Below are 18,290 nucleotides of genomic sequence, written 5' to 3'. Positions count from 1 at the left end.
AAAAAAAAAAAAAAAAAAGAAAGCAGCGATAAGTGTGTGCTCACATATTGACACAAGTAGCAGAGGATGATACCATGGGTAACATCCTTAGGGAGATGTTGAGAGAAGATGGGACCTGGAGTACAAAGGAGGCTGGGCTTCCACTCCTCACAACAGAAGAGGCTAAGCTATGGGAAAGTGATGGGGTGGAGGGTCCCTCTAGTAGAGGGGAAGGGAAAGATGGTACAGGCTCCCTATTACACGATGGGGGCAGGCTATCACTGCTGGACGGAATGATCTAGAACAAGGGATTGCAGTTCACTATGCTGGTTCTTCCCTAATTACGAGGTCATTGTAGTGCTAAGGAAATCTTCAGGGTAGACAGCGCCTAGCAGAACAGGAAAATCTATCCAGTTGTGCCCAGACAGAGCCCGTTCCTTTATCCTCCTTCTTACGTGAAGTACATCAGTTTAGTGTGGGTGTTGTTCTGTTTTGAAACAGGAAGTCACAGTGCCCAAGGATGGGCTGGCCAGTGCCCTCCCTTCCCCAGGGCCCCCCACTCACCTGGGGCAAGCTTGATCTCCAGCGCTGTCCGGATGAGGGCCATCAGCGTGGAGGTGAAGTGCACCGTCATGTCCTCATTGGATATGGGCATGTTCATGCGAACCAGGCGCTGGGGATGAGTAGGGGCAGATCAGGGCCAAGCATGGCAGGCTCACTCCCACCCTACAGTTAGTATCTGGGCTCTGGAGCTTGGCGTGGCTTCCTGAGAGGGGTCCCGGCAGGTGCCTGGTCCAAGAAGGCTGGGTTGGTGGAAGTTTTGCCAGCATTCTCTCCTCCCGGACCCCACTCTCATCTGAGCTGAGATTCTCCTGGCTAGAGAAGAGCAGAGATCCAAGTAAAAGCTAAAGCAGAGGCTAGGCCAGGACCCTGGCTCCTGCCCACTGCCTGTGAATGCCAAAAGGGTGGGGGATCCAAGACAGAGCGCTACTCTCTGGGACAGCCAAAGAACAGATGGGACCCTGTCCTATGACTTTGCTTACCTGTCCTCTTCTATCTGCAACTGGATCATCTAGGAGCGGCAGCCAAAGGCCTCTCTGAGGTCCAGTCCCGGTGGGGCACGCCTCAAGAGAGAAACTCACTTAACTCAAGTCTTAACCACACTAATGGGCCGGAAAGAAACACTTGAAGAGAAACACTATCATGGGTCTTAACAGACCTTCCAGGGGCCAGAGCGGAGGGGTGCATACGGTCTCAGGCTTATTCTGCTCCCATCTGAGTGGCTAGCTCCCTTTCCTTTCTCGGGTTTCAGAGACAAAACACCTTAACACAGGGTGTCTGAATCAGTCCTCTGGGGCAATTCGGCAGCTGCAAGAGTTTCTGGCTTTGAGAACATCTGGGCCCTTGAGGAGGACTCAGGGGCATCTGAGGAGCACTCCCTTGGCCAAGAAGCACCCCAAGACTACTGTACCCCACTGTGTCCTCTATACAGGAAGAAAACCAGAGACAGGAGCTCCTCCCTGGGGCAAGCACTCTTCTTTGGGGGAGGGCCACAAAGCCCAGCCCCTAGTACCTTGTCGCCAAGTTCTGTATCTCTGTTGTAAACACAGGGGGCACAGGAGCACAGAAAATAGGAGGTAGGCTCTTGCCCTACGAATGCTGGCAAAGCCCCACTGGGCACATCCAATTACAGGACCAGGACCTCACATGTCATGTATGTTGCACACCAGGAAAAACTGCTTCCCAGAGCATGGCATCCCTGCAGACCAGCACCGATGGCAGTGTGAGAGGCCAGGGAGTTCCTCTTCCAGGGAGGGGGTTAGGATGGGAATGAGAGAAGAGCAAGCAGACTATTTCTGAGAGGGGGAGATCTGTCCAGGACACCAAGGGTTACCCTGATAAGGCTCCCCCTTCCCACTGGTTTGCCCCTAGTCATGGAGGGCAGAGAAAGAACCTCAGAGAAGCAGAGTGGCAAGACCAGGGTAAATAAGGTCCAGAAATGGTACTCCAAGCCTCTCTCGGGCCCTCCCATCTTGCCCCAAGCCACCTCCAACCTACCCAGAAGCCTCCCTTGGTCTGGTCATACCCTGCACCTTGGGATCCGTAGGCATGGCTAGAAAGGGCAGCACAAGCCTTCGTGCCTGCCTTTCTGCCTGACCGGGTGTCATAGGAACAGAGCTCTCCCTCCTGTGGATAGAGACATGCATGCATGCAGGGCCTCTGCGCTTTCAACACACATGCTAGTTGGGGGCGGATAAAGGCAGGAAGAACCCAGAGGCATCTGTGAGTGGTGGGAGAGCTGGTTGGTCCCCACAGACTACACTGAATGACGTGGCAGACATAAACCCAGGATGGGGTACAGAGACAGAATACGGACAGAGGACGGTGAACCAAAGAGGGAGGCTCTGGCGGAAAGCTCTCTCAGACAGAGGCAAACACAGGGTGCGCTGTTTACTGGGGAGCAGTAGGGACTGGGGGTGCTGAAGGTAGCACTGCAGGCAGAAGAAGCTTGTGACTGGGCCAGGAAGGAGGCCTGGAGGTGTCCTTGCTCACTTCCTTCCTCGTGACTCCTGAACTTCCCAAGCTGGGACCCTCACCCGAGGGTGTCTGAACACCCATTCCTTTCCAACATCAAGGCACCCCTTCCCACTAGGAAGCTTAGGAAGCCCTTGGAGACTGCAGCTGGGCAGACATCCCTACAAGGCTGAGCTTAGCAGGGGTAGAAGGGCAGGGAAAGAGGTGAGCGGCAGAGGCTCCACCGCCCTGTGTATCCCCCAAGGCCTGACCCTGCAGACTTGATGACCGCCCATGATGGGAGCACAGGGGACAGGGCAGCCGGGTAGTCCCAAGCCCAGAATAAAGCACCCTCTGTCCAAAAAGCATTGGTTTGTCTTCTCATTCTTGGGAAGGCAGAGGAAGGGAAGGAGAAAGGGTGGGGCAGGGTGGAGTTGACTCTGGCTCTGTCGTCCTGAGCTTCTCAAGGATGTCAGTAATGGGGAAGCCGGGTGGGGTGTTGGGGTTAGTGCAGAGACATGTCCCGCTATCTGGGATGGGAGCAATGGGTTTCAGGGTGGTATGGGAGCAGCGGTAAGGCAGCCAGGTACAGCCACACAGCCAGACAAACCCTGAAAAAGCAGGGGGAGCCCATGAGTGCTCTGCGGGCTGAGCAAGGCCCAGGCGGGCCCAGCCTAGCACAGAGGGCCCTGGGTTGGGTGCAGGGTCAGTGCAGGGTCAAGGTCTACCTTGTATGCAACTCGAGCCGGGCATTTCTTCCCCAACCCCAGAGGTGGGGACATGTGTTTCAGCATCTCAAACATGTCATTGTAACTGATGCGCCCACTGGAAACCCGTTCCAGAGGCCAGGCATAGTGGGGTGGTCCACAGGAGAGGCACACGGCAGGAGGGGTAGAGCAGGGAGCGGGCAGGGGAGGAAGCAGACAAGAAAACAGATTCAGTTAACCAAAGTGTCGGGTAAACGCCCCAAATCAAAACAAGTAAAATGAGGGAGTCTCTGCTTGACTTGACCCTTGCTTGCCCCCACCCCCAGCCTCACCTCCTCATAGCAGCCCAGTGCAGGGCAGCGGGCAGGGGTGACGTCTGAGCTAATGAACATGGAGGGGTTGAGGGAGGGCTGCATCGGGGCGGCTTTGGGTTATAAATTTCTGACTTTACTCTTTTAGAACCGCAGACAAGGCCAAATCAGAGAGAACCATTTCACCATGCAGGAAGCACTGGCCAAGCTGTGTGGGGCCGGGACGGCTGCCACTGAGAGCCACAATAGCGACACCTGCCTCAGTGGGCAGCTCAGATCTGCTTCCAAGTAAGGCCAGAGGCTAAAGTGGAGAAAGAGCTACGACAGACTAGAAAGCCAGAGAAGGATCCCTGGAGCTCTTAGGGGACTAAACTTAAGACCGGTCAAGTCAGCTCCAAGCCCAGAGACGCCCGAGGCCAGCCCAGGGCAGGGCTGCTGCTGAGGTCAGGGCTGGGTGGGAAGGAGACCGCAGGAAGGGAGGAGCTGAGTAAGCTGTGGCCTGGCGCCACTGGTGCCTCTGACAGCACGGGTTGGGACCAACAGGTTGGATGTGCCCCTTGTGGGGCCTGGAACCCACCGTTGGGGACTCAGGGGAGCATCTTAGGGGCTGGTGAAGCATCTTCCCAAGTCGAGAGGCTGGGGCTTCCCTCTACCCCAGGGCACCTGCCTGTGGGCTTGGGGTCTCAGAGACACAGCAGAGTCCAGCCTTTCTCCAGAGGGCAGATCTGCCCAGACCCTGCCCTCCGCTCCCAGTTCCAGGCCAGGGCTTTTCTCCCTGAGCTGAGCACATCAATCCAGAAGCGACGCAGGAGGGCTCCTCTTTTTTGTCCCCTCTCTCTTCCCCCCTGGGACCTGAAAGCCTCTCTGGCCCACAAGGACCCCTGCTCCTTGTTTATTTGCACCACATCCATACTTCTCCTCTGGGCTCGCAGCCTCTGGCCTGTCTGACCAGCAGCCCATTCATAAGAGCCTGCAGGAATGCTGGGTGTGATGGCTGTTGCTTTGGTAAGGGCAGGACCTGTCTCACCCACAACCCCCAGCCCCACTCCCCACACCCAGTCAGCTGGGCCTGCTAGACTCAGCCTAGCCAGGTCAGAAAACTCCTTGGGCGCTGTCTTGAAGGCTGCCTGCCTCCAGCCAGCTGGATGGGTTGGGGAGATAAGATAGGGAACCACAGTATCCAGGATGCTGGAATGCAGGGCAGGGCAGGACAGAGGAAAGAGAAGGTGAGGTGTTGTCATTCCCGAGTCAGGCAGGGAGTGTGTGCAGTGTTTGCGATTCGGGCAGGGAAGTATGTCAGATGGAGGCTCTGAAGTTGCAAACCTTGTAGGCCAACCTACGAGGGCAGTTCTTTCCTAAGCCAACGGGTGGCGCAATACAACGCAACAAACTGTACATATCCTTATAATGAATCCGGCAACTGGAAAGGAAATGTCACAGGTTATGGCAACAAGGCATGATGGAGTCCGTCCCACCGACCCACCCAGTCTGCAATGGAAGATGAGCTGTGAGGTGGAGGTGAGAGTTACGACTAGACAGTACTTCCTAGTGGGACCTGGAGTCCAGTGCTCCCCGGAAAGTGGCAGCCCCAAGATAATCCCTACAGTGAATGAAGCCGGGAAACACTCAGAATAACATGCTGTCTACGCCCGCGGCACCCCCCATGAGCCCCGCTTTGCACCCTGTGCCACGCCTATCATTGCACTTGCTGTCTAATCCCCTCTTTCAGCTCCCCAATGATGCCAGAGCCCTTTTCCACAGGGCTTCTCCTTCTGACCTTTGCTCTCACTACCATGACACGCCCCGCCCATTTCTCAGATGCAGAAACCCTGTGCAGAAGTGCACATCTAAATGCCTCTAGATTGCCCCCATCTCCCTGGACACACTGGGGTCCCCTGGAATCTGGCCAGCACTGACCCCCTTTCTCCTCTGTTTCTACCCTCTTAGTTCAATCAGCATCAAACCACACCCAGTTTTCTGTGTTTACCCCTTATTGCTGGACCCCAGGGACAATGGCACTGGGGGCCATTCCACCAAGTCTGTAATATGACAGCAGCATCATGTGGGCATGACACTGTTAATCCTGCTATTTCTGGGTATTTTCCCAAAAATATTCAAAAGCTCCCCCACTGTCTACCAAGAAAAAAAAAGGCAAAGTTACCCCGTTTAACACTATTTCAATCTCATTCTCTCTGCTTTTAGTACTCGCTCGAGCCTCGTACTGTCCACCCTGCTCGCCCCTCACATCTGTGCCCACCTAGCAACCTAGAACTCAGTTCCTCTTCCGCTCGCCTCCTTTGGTACAGTTCCCATGCCACATGACCTCTCCCTCCCCCACAACATCCTGGCCTCCAGCTGTGGCCACACGACTAACCCATCACACAGCCTGCTTACGGTTTCATCTTTGGGACTCAAACCAGGACACAGCAGATGCTGAGGAAATGCTTACTGAACAGATGGGTGAATATGTGACTGTCATTGTCATTTTGAGTCTCCACGCCTCAACACGCTGTGTTGAAGCCACAAGAGGGAGGCTGGAGAAAGACATCCACAGCTCCCAGGAGCACCATGCCTTTCTAGTATCCCACAACATGTGTAAGCTCACACAGCACACAAATGACACATAAACACCCTAACATGTACACACACACATACATACATGTAATGACTTACAGATGCACATGACATACATGTATACTTACCATACATACATAGATGTGTATGTATAAACAGTCTCTCACACACATACACAGAGATAAACTTACATGGATACACAAAACATGTTTGTATGCATGAATGTGCCTATGTGTGCAAAATGTATGTACATATTTTTGTGCACATGCATAGGACACATAGGCTCCTTCACATAAACACACATGCACATGTTCACACACAGCTGTGGTTGTGCATACACATACACAAATGTTAGAAAATTTGACTGTTGGTGTGTGGTTTCAAAGTTTTTGTCAGATGATGAGAAACATCATGTGGTTGCTTGGGAAATAAAGACAACCACCTGCCAGGTGTGCAGTGACCCTGTTCAGATGTAGGGTCCAGCTCTAACCTGTTTGGGTGTACCGTCAAGTCTCAGCTCCTGGAGTAGTATGGAGGGGAACCAGCATCAACCTCAGTGCTCACTGGTGTACTTGTACTTTGGGTTGCCTGATCCTGTCTTCTGGCCATGTGTTACCTCTGCCTCAAAGCTTTTGTTTGGCCATCTCTTTAACTTGCCCGTTACTTGCAGGACCCCAGGTTCCCCAGCTCTTGACTTAGGAAACAGACTGAAGTCTACTGTGCAAGGCTGCACGGCTGTACTCGGGCCATGTCCGTTCGCTAAGCGCTGCTGTGAACATAACTCCCTCTCTTGGTTACAACCGATATAAAGAACTGGGGATGCTGCTCCTTTGCAGCTGGCCTTCAGTGCAGAGTGCACTGTACAGAACATCTGTTTTCTGCAGCACATATTCCTCTTGGGAAGACATCCCAGAAACAGCAGTGACTCTTCAGGTCATAGTCAGGCTCACTGGGGAGTGCCAAGGAGCACTTCTGCAGTTGGAGCCTGTCCTGTCCTTTTCATGCCAAGGTCTAGTGTCTCCATGGCACCCCACCCCAGTGACATACCTAACCACAGAACCAATGTAATATCCCTGGGCCTATGCATCTCAGTAAGGGTCTTGGACATTGTAGGGAAAGCATATGAATATATCAGAGATGAGAAGCCTCTGCGAAGTAAAAAACTGATCAAGTACAAATGCAGTAACAACAACAAATGGTTCTGCTGCCTCTGGCCTATGTAAAAACTGAAGATTTCTCATATAAATGGAAAATATACATGGAGATGTTGTCAGTCCAAATAGCCCCAAGAGAAGAGACCTGAGTCCCATGCTCCTAACCAATGCTGTGAAATTTCCAGGACTACAGCTTCATGAGGCACCCCAGAAAGCACCCTGGGAGAGGCAGACAGGGGCAGGTGAGGAATTATACAACCATAGTCTTCGTGTCCATCTCTAGGGGTGGAGGAGAGGCAGACAGGGGCAACAGGAATCTTCTAGCCCAGCAGAAGGAAGTCCAGCTATCCCTCAAGTCCTCTGGGTGGACTGAGCACTCCTGTGCTGAGCATCAAGTTAGGGAAGAGGGGGCAGAATCCAAGGGCTCCTTGGGAAGCAGGACTCTGGCCAGTAGTCTGATCGTATCTTCTAGCTCTCCACCAGAAACCTAAACATCCTCCAGGGTCTTAATCAGACACCTGAGCACGCCCGGCCTAACCACCTCCTCCAGGCTCTCCACCAGGACCCTGACTATCATCAGTCATCTGACTCTCCCATAGAAAATGCTGAACACAGACCTATGACAGGCAGGCCAGGGCAGGCGGGGAACTGCCTACAGCTGCAGTTTTCTCGTCCATCCCTAGGGCATAGGAAGTGAACGCTCATTCATTCAGAGAAAACTGTTCGTTCCCAGCACAGTTCTTGAACAGTCACGGTCAATGAGACAAGAGGCCTGTATCTCCCCATCAGTCAGCTCCTGCAGCCTCTTTCTCTATAACCTGTCTTATAGGGAAGAGCCTCAGCGATCATCACTTGAGTGACTGAAGAAGAGAATATGTGATGAGCAGTTAAGTAAGAAATGACTGAGCAAGTGAATGTGTGGGTATGACGGTCAATGCTGAGCGTCAGCGGAACGGGATCAAGAATCGCCCAAGGGACGAGCCTCTGAGCCGTCTCTCTGTGAGAGAACGTCTAGGTTGGATTGAGATGGGAAGCCCCAGTCTAAATGTAGGGGAGATCATTCCAAGGGCTGGGGTCCCAGACTGAAGGAAAAGAAAAACGGGAGCTGAACCCCAGCATCCATCTATGACTGTGACCAGCTGTCTCAGGCTCCCGCCACTATGCCTTCCCTCCGTGCTAGGTTTATCACTTCTTAAACTATAAGTCCAAACTAGCCAGACTGTGGTGGCACACACCTTTAATCCTAGCACTCGGGAAGCAGAGGCAGGTGGATCTCTGTGAGTTCGAGGCCAGCCTGGTCTACAGAGAGAGTTCCAGGACAGCAAAGGGCTATACAGAGAAACCTTGTCTCACAAAACAAAAGCAAGCAAGCAAACAAACAAAAATCTATAAGCCAAAATAGATTTTCTTCCTTAAGTTGGTTTTTTGTGAGATAGATAGATACAATCACGAAGAAGTGAACGAGGAAACAGGTGAGAGAAGATGAAGGGTGCACGAGTAAATGACATGAGCGCTCAGAGTATTCAGGGCCAGGCAGGCGAAGGGATGAACACACACACACACACACAGATGGAGAGCCCCTGGTGTCCTGCTTGCCTGCCTTCCTGAGTACGGTCTCTGGCATGAGAGATTCGTACGGCAGAATGTTTCAGGGCTCTCTGTGGAACCCAGCGCCAAACAACTTTGACTTTTGAACCCAAACCACTCCGTGAGGCCCTTGCTGTCTAGAAACAAATCACACCTAACTTATGTAGCATAGTAACTGTTTCCTGCGTTGATTAAAGGAGCAGAAACTAATAAGACCTTCCAGTTCCTCTGGTTTTAATAAAGCTCCACCTAGCAACCTACAACATGCAATTAGGGCTAGGAACAGACATACACAGGCTCCTGTCTCCAAAAGAAATGGCAGAGAGGAAAACCCAAGTCCATCTAGAGAAATATTTAAAGCCCACATTATGGACGGTAGGGTAGAGTTGGCACAGTGCCAGCCCAACTAGCACATGTCTCTGGGCTCAGTCACCAATACTTCAAATGTCAGCAGCAGCGGCAGCAAAACCCACATGTGACATTTGCTCTCAAGCCCTGATCGTTACACAGGTCTCCTCCACATGTGTCTCTTCGCCCTCCCGCACTGGATCACATGTCCATCACACAAGCCTTGGGAGAAGGCAGGACACTTCTGTGCAAAGAGCCCTGGAAATGTCCCTGACCCCCAGGCATAGGCACTCTCCTGAGGAGCGTACTGAGGGTCTCAAAGATTGTGTCTCTGTCCGAGAGCTGCACCAAGGCATGGGGTCAAAGAGGAACGTGTTCCGAAAGGGGGACCATTGCTACCATATGCGGAACCGGGTTAAGTCCCTAGGCCTCAGACCAACACCTGAGGGGGACATGCACATGGGGCTGTCTAAGTCCACCCTGGCCCTGTCTGGAGAGCCACAGGTAATGACAGCTCTGAGGACCATAGAGTGCTGGTGCTCACTCACCACGCAGCTGGGTCGTACTCAGCCCAGACTCGAATGAATTCATCTAGGTGGTGAGGCCCTAGGATGGAAGAGTCCCGCGTGAGGTACTCAAAATTGTCCATGATCACAGCAACAAAGAGGTTCAGCATCTGCAGGGAGAAGGAGAAGAGGTGGCACATGATCCAGTGGGCCTTCTTACCCGCCCTCCAGCTCTGCCCACAGCTGCCCAGAGGAGCCCTCTGGGAGTAGAGGCCACTCTCATTGGTAAGGCCTCCTTGCACTGGGACTTCCAGGGTCTCCTCAGTCTTGGGGATTCTTAACCCCAGAAATCCCAATTTTTACTCTTGAAAAGACAGAAAGACTAAAAGACAGAAAATCATTTCCCTACAAGTGTTGCTGTCAAAAAATGACCTGGCCGGACTACAGGCGGCACTGTTTTACTGCCCGGTACTCCCATGCGGCCCCTGCAGCGTGTTCAATAAGCCTGCCAGTCATCTGAAACAATAGAGCCATAGTGTTAGGTAATTTCTAGATTATTGACTTTCTTTGACTGGCTTATCCAGCTATCCTTATGCCAACAACACTGTTTTGATTACTATTGCTTTGTGCGAAGTCTAGGCTGGCTAGAGTCTGCTATACAGAAGATTACCTTACGTTTCTGATCCTCCACCTTCTGGGTACTGGAATTATCGGTGCGTGCCCACCACACCCAGTTTATGCCGTGCTGGGAATCAAACCCAGGGTTTTGTGAATGCTAGGCAAGCATTCTGCCAGGCACAGAGGGGCACATCTGTAACCCAGCACTAGTGAAGCTCATGCAACAGCCGGCAAAGCCAAACTGATGGATGCATTCTAGGTTCAGCAGGGGCCCCGTTTCAAAAAAATAAGGTAGAGAGCAAATTGAGGAAGATACCTGGCATGAACCTCTGGCTTCCACATGCATATGCACCCCCTACACACGCATGCACACACTCATAGAAACACATACATAAACACACACACATGAAAGGGGAGGAGGCTGGAGAAATGACTCGCAGTTAAGAACATCTGGAGTTAGGTTTACCACATCCATATAGGTGGCTCACAACTGCCTGTGACCCTCCAGGGAATATAATACCCTCTTCTGGCCTTTCGGGACACACTTAGACACAGTGAGATGTGCATGTGCAAAAACAAAAATAAGGATGTCTTTTATTTTTAAGGAAAAAGCCCAGATTTCTGGATCCTTTCTCCAGAGCTATAGCAAGCCTGAGGCAGAGCCTGGTACTTCTCTCCTCCGTGGATGTATGTGTATATTGTGTGTAGTTGCTCCTGTTTTCTGGTGTGGACCCTGGGCACATATATGTGTATTCATAAGCTGTATGTATTTGCTTCTGTTCCCATGTGTGGACACTGTGTGTCCATACACATACACACATCATATGTCTTCCTTAATCAGTTATCCATCTTACTTTTTAAAACAGAGCCTCTCCCTGAACCTGGAGGTCACTAACTCTGCTGCTCTGACTATGTAAGGAGCTTCAGTGACCCAGCCAGCTCCACACTGCGCTCCTCTCAGCACTGGGGTTACATACCGCTCTCACATAGGGGCTGAGGAACTCAGGTCCTCCTGCTTGGATGGCAGGCGCTTTACCGCCTGAGCCATTTTCCTAGCCTAAGGGCTCTGAACTTCTAACAGGCACTCAGGAGATTCGTGCTGCTGAAGTCCCACACACGAGCTGCTGAGCTGTGCATCGTGGACACAGAAGGCACAGTTCAGCTACACTGCCACCTCGACACGGGGCTAACTCATTCACATATCCCGCCCTGAGATCTGCGCCCTGTCTCTCCTGTCTTCTAACCTACGCTGGCAGAGCTGCATGCGTCCATCAGAGGAAGGGCCCACACTTAGTGCTTAGAAAATTCCAGAGCGTGGCTTTCTTTTCTCTTCTTCAATCAGCTCTACCTTCAAGTTGTAGATGAGCCCTCCCCAAATCTCTCAACCTCCTCTTGGCCACTGTCTCTCCACTCATTCTGCAGCTCTATCCCTTACTGTCCAAGGTTCCTGGGGTTCCCCATGCCTAAGGACCAGGTCACCAACCTTTTACATCTAATCCTAGAGTTACTTACTCAGCAACCCAGGCACCCTGCCTCAATGAACTCCATTGCCACAGCGCACACAGGCTTTTAGCATGGGACTAGCGTATAATGTGGACTTGATCAAACTCGGGACCCAACAAAGTGATGGCCTGAGACAGACAAACGTGGCCCAAGGAAAGAACTTACCAGGAAGGAACAAAGGAAGATGAAGGAGACGAAATAAAAGTAGGCAAAGTCACTCCCACACTCGCTGGCATTGGCATGGGGATCGCAGGCCCGGTTGCCCAGACAAGACAGCATGATCTCATGCCAGGCCTCCCCAGTGGCACTCCTGAGAAGGACAGAGTGGTAAGCACACAAAGGCAGGCCCAGGGGGAGCTGTCCAGCAAGCCCAGAGCCTGGGTGGCAGAGCCATTGGGACAGCGGGGTAGAGGGAACCCCCTCTTATGAGGTTTTGTACAAGTGCAGAGCCCGGATGACAGGAGATTTCCAAACCGACCACTAACTGAGAAAGCCCTGGAAGTGGCCTATGCACTGGGAGCTTGCCCGCTGTGCACACTCACTGCCGTGTGCACGCAACACGCTCCAGCACGCTCCTGACTTTTGAAACTCAGTCTTCTTTGTCCTCGTCACCCTTTAACTCTGTGGCCAGTCTAGCGACCACTTTCTGCACTCAGCCACCAGCCTGCCATCAGGAAGACCACTGTTCCCCTTTATCAGCTCTGAGCAAGAAAGCCAGAGTGGCCTCCCAGGGTCCCGCAGGGCGGGGGTGTAGCCCATTTCCTCAGTCTAGAGGCAGAGATGGCCGATAAAAGACTGTAAGAGGCGGAGAGGTATCTCACACCTTCCTCCTACTTCAAGCCTCAGAACACTTCTGAGGAAGACTGGGGGTGTCTACAGCACTAGAGCTCATGCAGATGGGCCTCTTGCTCTGGCCCCTGAGTGTCGCCTGCTACTTTTCTGAAGGCACCCAGGAGTCTGGGCCACTGTGGTTCCAGCGAGAGCAATGGGGGAAGGGCAGAGAGTGAAGGCACATGCAGACCACCAGTTTGGTGGAGCTGGCTCCTCTCTCTAAGTAGCTGAAAACTCCCTGGGGGTCCTGTTTCTCTTTTATCCATTGATGCAGGTGCTGCCAGTACAGTGATCGGGTCCAAGGGGACCTTGCCAAGCACCTGCTGCCCGCCCACACTGTACCGCCTCCAGACACCTTTTGGCTCTCACTGGGGAGCAGCGCTACAGGTTAGGTTGGCACAGGGGCCACAGGATCCCTTCCCGGGGTACTTCTTTTCTATCAAGAGGAGTCAGACAAGAGCCCTTTGGAAAAAATAAATAGAAAGGAAAAGAATTGGAAGGACCACTCGACAGAAGTGGCATTATTTTGGTTCTGGAAGGGACGTGGTCCCCATGAATGGAACTGATCCTTGACTACCAAGTGAAGAGTGGACACGCTCTTCAGGTGAACAACAGCGCACCTGAACAACAGCATCAAGGCTTGCAGAAATGTTCGGAAGTTGTTATGTCGGTTGATACTGGTGTCATCATCAAGGGCAATGTTTCCAAAAACCTGAAATGGAGAAAAATAACAGAATATTGGCGCTGGATTTTGGGAGCTATACTCACTAGATGGGGCGAGAGAAAGTGTTCATGCAACACTGAGGGCAGCACAAGAGATGGGGTCGCCTGGGACTACCGCAGGTCCCAAACAGACAACCTTTGGTTGGAGCACACTCATCCCTCAGCTCCCTGCACGCGGCTGGGGCTCGGAGTCTACCCACGGATGCAAGTCTGAGTAAGCCTGGATACATGGGGCTTGGGCTCCGTTCTGACTAGGAAGGAGGCCTTTTAGGTCACTCTCTAGTCTAAAACTATAATTAGGTTGGTAACAGCTTGGGGAATGCTCTTTGGGATCTCCTGTGCAAACAGCACAATGGGCAATCTAACAGACTGCTTCCAGGATAAGAAATGCAGATGAGTCAGGAGCCAAGCTAAGCCTAATACCCAGACTAAGTGAAAGTCTATGAACTACCATCGTTCCACAAAGATCAGAGAAACACACGTTATTGGACAACCACAGACAAAAGCAACAAAAAAAGTACATGTTTGTTTTAAATAGCATCAAATCTCAGGAAAGCTTTAAACTGAGAAAACTGCAGTCTGAAATAAGAGTCTTAGAATTCATAAAGCTCAAGGCTTTGGCACCTCCTGTCTACACTGTTCAGAAGTGGCGACATTTACAGTTAGGATGCTGATTTAAATCTTCTGAATGTTCTTTTGCCCTGAAGAATTAGCACAGCAGTATTCTTTGACAAAATAAAGAAAAACCAAGTTATTGTTGAGTTCAATGATCTGGTGGGAGGGGGGTTCTGCTTACACTCTGGGAAGGATTTCATCAGTAACATCTGACCTTTAACTGGCTGCCGGACAGCACGGAGCCACCAGTCAGATGCTGGTGACTAATCTAAAAGTGCCTGGATGGATATCCTAACCCCTGGTGGACCTCACTTTCAAAAACACTGAAGTATGGCTTCCCAGGGAAACGGGAGTGAGCAAAATGGGTGGCTGTGAGCCCAGCCTGTGCTGTCCTGGTTTCCTCTGCCACAATGCAGCGCTTCTGGGGCTGAATTCAATGCTTACACTAGTATCTGGTTCACAGTAAACGATCGCTTCATTGTATTATCATCATTTAATAGCAGTGGCCCATATCCCTTTCACCCGGCAGACAGGAGCCCTGTATCCAATCCAATCTGGGCATGTGGCACCCACCTGCATGCCGATGATGGCGTAGATGAAGAACAGCATGGCAATGAGGAGGCACACGTAGGGCAGCGCCTGGAGACACATGAGCACATCAGCTCCAGGGCATCCCTGAGGCTACACACACCTCAGCCTGGCCCAACTCCACCCCATTGACCACTGAGCCCTTCCAGCAGCAAGTGGCCCTGTCTGTGATCTGAGAGCACAAACCTAGCTCAGAGTTGTACGGGTGTTAGGGAATAACCTACTGCTCACTCAGAAGGTCTTTAGAGATCTGCACTAGGAGAGCAGATGCTGAAGAGGTACGCATGCCCTGCCCTCGCTCAGCCTTCTAGAGGAAGCATGGCAAAGGAAGAGAAACAGAAACTGCCCAAGGGAGCTGTCCAGCCCTTACCGGAGCCCTGCTTTACCTTAAAGGACTGGACGAAGGTCCACAGCAGGATGCGGATGGTGTAGCCCTGGCGAAGCAGTTTGATCAGCCGGGCGGCTCGAAAGAGGCGGAGGAAGCTCAAGTTGATGAAGTTGTTCTGCAAAGAAGAAGCATTGTTTGAAATCTCTCTCCAAAAGGGCAGACAGGCTGCGTCCATCCTACAACCCTTCCCCAGGTCCCTGTGACCCCCCAAAGAAACGTGGTTAAAAGAAATGAAAAGGAAACCATTGCTTTAGCCTAAGCAGCAACTGGCTGCACAGACATCCTTCCTTAAGAAAAGCTTGTCACCGTAAGTCAGTTCTCAAGTCAGAGAAAATCCCTTCACACTAGGGCAGCTTCCCAACAGTAAAGGACATAAAGAAAAACTCTCCAATGTCCCCACTTCTGCCAAGTAGTGCTGGGAGATCACCTATGAGCCTCGAATATTGGCAACCTCTCCTAGAACACTGCCAAACCACCCAGGTATTCTCCCAAGGGCATTCCTGAAGTGACCCCTGCTTGAGCTTAGCAGTCAATCTTCCCTTCTGGGCTCAATCAGGAAAGGTCTTGCCTGTCTGAGCCACTAGCTGGCTTCTCTGGGACTGGTCCAGATGTTAGCAGACATTCTCATAGGGGCAGGAATGGTCACTGCTGTTGTTACCACAGACGCTATCTGTGCCACTCACACTCAGGCCTCTGTTCTAGAGAACCCAGGACATTGGGCATTGCTCCCTCAACCAAGGGTTCAAAACCAAGTACACGAAAATAATAAACCATTAAGCCCCAGACTCTAAAGATTACCTGACCCTGGGCACCTTGGGTTACTGACAGGCCTTTTCAGGGCTCTGGATCTGTGGCGGCATCCGTGCACTGACAGCGCACCTGTGCAGCCAGGTGTTGTCTGCCTATTTAGACAGACACCAGGCGCCTATGCTATCGCCTGAAAGCAGCTTCCTACCGTTTGGCAGTTTTCAATATGCAAGCAGCTCAGGCTCATACACGTTTGTGTTGTCAAGATTCAGTGACGAATGAAAAGGAAAGAGGAGACAAATGTTGAATGAGACAGAAGAGCAGGACAGTACATGCAGACACGAAAGCAGGGACCAGCTGAGAAGATGCTCCAGGGCTGCCCATCTCGGTGGGGGAGGGGGGGATGGCTTTCATGCTGACTTCCAATGGACATCTGCCTTGTCTGTTGCTTCCACTCTTGGGAACGGATTTGTATGGCTCTCAACCAGAGTAACAATGTTTCTGGACTGTTCATGCAAGGGGTGAGGTATAGTCACCTTGATGGTGATTCTGGGCAGGATGTGGGTGCCTTAGAAGCAGCACTGATTTCAGAGACTATACAGAAGGGTCTGTGGACACGGAGGGGCCCCAAACTATGTCCAGATCAGCAATGGGGCAAATATCACCTCAGGGCATGACCCTGAAAGATGACACAGCTGGCAGACTCCTAGCTCACAATGAGGAAAGATTCTCGCTTATAGACATTGGGGCCAAGAACCACTGTCTACTAATACCAAGGATTCGTAGGCAGAAGGCAAGCACCTGCCTCTCTCCGGGCTTCTATTTGGTAACTAACTGTTCAGCTGGGTTTAAGGGACAGGGATTAGAGCAATACAATGCTTGCCCAAATCAAAGCAGCCTGTACCTGTCAAAGAAAAGACCTCCTGAAGAGGGGAAAATAAGGGCTTCTTGTAGTAAAGGCAGGCCAGAAGGCAATCAGGATGGTGGGGAGGCACCGTAAGCAACAGCATATCTAGATGACCTGAGGTATGAAGGCCAAGACTGAACTATGGTCATCTCCACTTTGGTGACAAAGATTCACACCCCTTCACCCAAGCTTTCCTCTTGGGAGCTCCATAAGTGCTCAGGACTGCACGGGGCAGCAACAGATAGGCAACCCTAGAGTACCGTGAGATTAGATGGTGATGACTGCCAGATGCCCCAAGCATTAAGTGACGGGCTAGGCAACCACCATGCCAAGCACATGCAGGATGGCCAAGGACAAGCAGACAGCTGTGCGTCATGTGCCTTCACCTCTGGCTGGGTCATCTCACTGGTAGTAGGTATACCTGGCCTGCGCTCCCAGGACCCATGGTGTCTGCTGCACGGGAAGTGGCTCCAGCTACCAGGATCGTCCCTGCTTCTGCTTCACTAAGTCTCAGACATGGGCAGTCTCACTGTCAGTCTCTAACACTTCAGGCTCAGTTCTGCTCCCAACCTCGAGAGGCATCCATACTCAGTTGATGAGGCATAACTGGTGGAGATGGGGAGCTGAAAGTATACTAAGCACTGTACGGCACTCCCAACAAGGATAGCTGGACTTATTCCAGACCTTAAGGCCTGGCATCCAACCCCACGATGGCCTCTAATTAGTCATGAGACCTTGTTCCTGAGTGTCACCTGAGCATGACACTCAGATCTATGGACACAGGCTGGTCAAGCACCAAAGGACAAAATTCTGCAGTTCTAAACCAGCTGTTCTCTTTCGTTCATTTGAAATGGGTAGAGAGGGAAAGAGACAGACAGACAATGGGTGGTCGTATGGGCTATGTAGAGGAAGATAAGAGACAAGGAGGTGGGGCTGGAGAGTTGGCTCAGAGGGTAAGAGCACTGGTTGCTCTTCCAGAGGTCCCGAGTTCAATTCCCAGCAACCACATGGTGGCTCACAACCATCTGTAATGAGATCTGGTGCCTTCCTTGCCAGCAATACATTGTATGCTTAATAAATAAATCTAAAAAAAAATAAAAAAAAAAGAGACAAGGAGGTACAGGGTCAACAAGACAAGACGACAGCCTACAGAATGGGAAAAGATCTTCACCAACCCCACATCAGACAGAGGGCTGATCTCCAAAATATACAAAGAACTCAAGAAATTGGCCATCAGAAGAACAAATAATTCAATAAAAAAAAAATGGAGTACAGACCTAAACAGAGAACTCTCAACAGAAGAATCTAAAATGGCTGAAAAACACTTAAGGAAATGCTCAACATCCTTAGTCATCAGAGAAATGCAAATCAAAACAACTCTGAGATTCCATCTTACACCTTTAAGAATGGCCAAGATCAAAAACATTGATGACAACTTATGCTGGAGAGGTTGTGGGGAAAAGGGAACACTTCTGCATTGCTGGTGGAAATGCAAGCTAGTACAACCCCTTTGGATGTCAGTGTGGCGATTTCTCAGAAAATTAGGAAACAACCTTCCTCAAGACCCAGTAATACCACTTTTGGGTACATATCCAAAGGATGCTCAATCGTGCCACAAGGACATGTGCTCAACTATGTTCATAGCAGCATTGTTTGTCATAGCCAGAACCTAGAAACAACCTAAATGCCC

General features: G+C 51.4%; 1 protein-coding gene across 15 annotated transcripts in view; it reads right to left on the bottom strand.

The window, feature by feature from the left end:
- The window catches only part of Cacna1b (calcium voltage-gated channel subunit alpha1 B), a 153,779-nt gene that overhangs the window by 13,314 nt on the left and 122,175 nt on the right, over positions 1-18,290 (bottom strand). For all 15 annotated transcript variants that reach the window (XM_026777515.1, XM_026777526.1, XM_013345851.2 and 12 more), the window contains 7 exons: positions 14,945-15,061; positions 14,544-14,609; positions 13,253-13,344; positions 11,967-12,111; positions 9,723-9,850; positions 3,222-3,318; positions 544-652 (listed from right to left, as the gene is read on the bottom strand). In XM_026777515.1, the coding sequence (XP_026633316.1) occupies positions 544-652; positions 3,222-3,318; positions 9,723-9,850; positions 11,967-12,111; positions 13,253-13,344; positions 14,544-14,609; positions 14,945-15,061 (754 nt within the window). The remainder of the gene's footprint in view (positions 1-543; positions 653-3,221; positions 3,319-9,722; positions 9,851-11,966; positions 12,112-13,252; positions 13,345-14,543; positions 14,610-14,944; positions 15,062-18,290) is intronic.

This window comes from Microtus ochrogaster, chromosome 4 (assembly GCF_000317375.1).
Source record: "Microtus ochrogaster isolate Prairie Vole_2 chromosome 4, MicOch1.0, whole genome shotgun sequence".
Taxonomy (NCBI): Eukaryota; Metazoa; Chordata; class Mammalia; order Rodentia; family Cricetidae; genus Microtus; species Microtus ochrogaster.
This window is presented reverse-complemented; position numbering and strand designations above follow the sequence as displayed.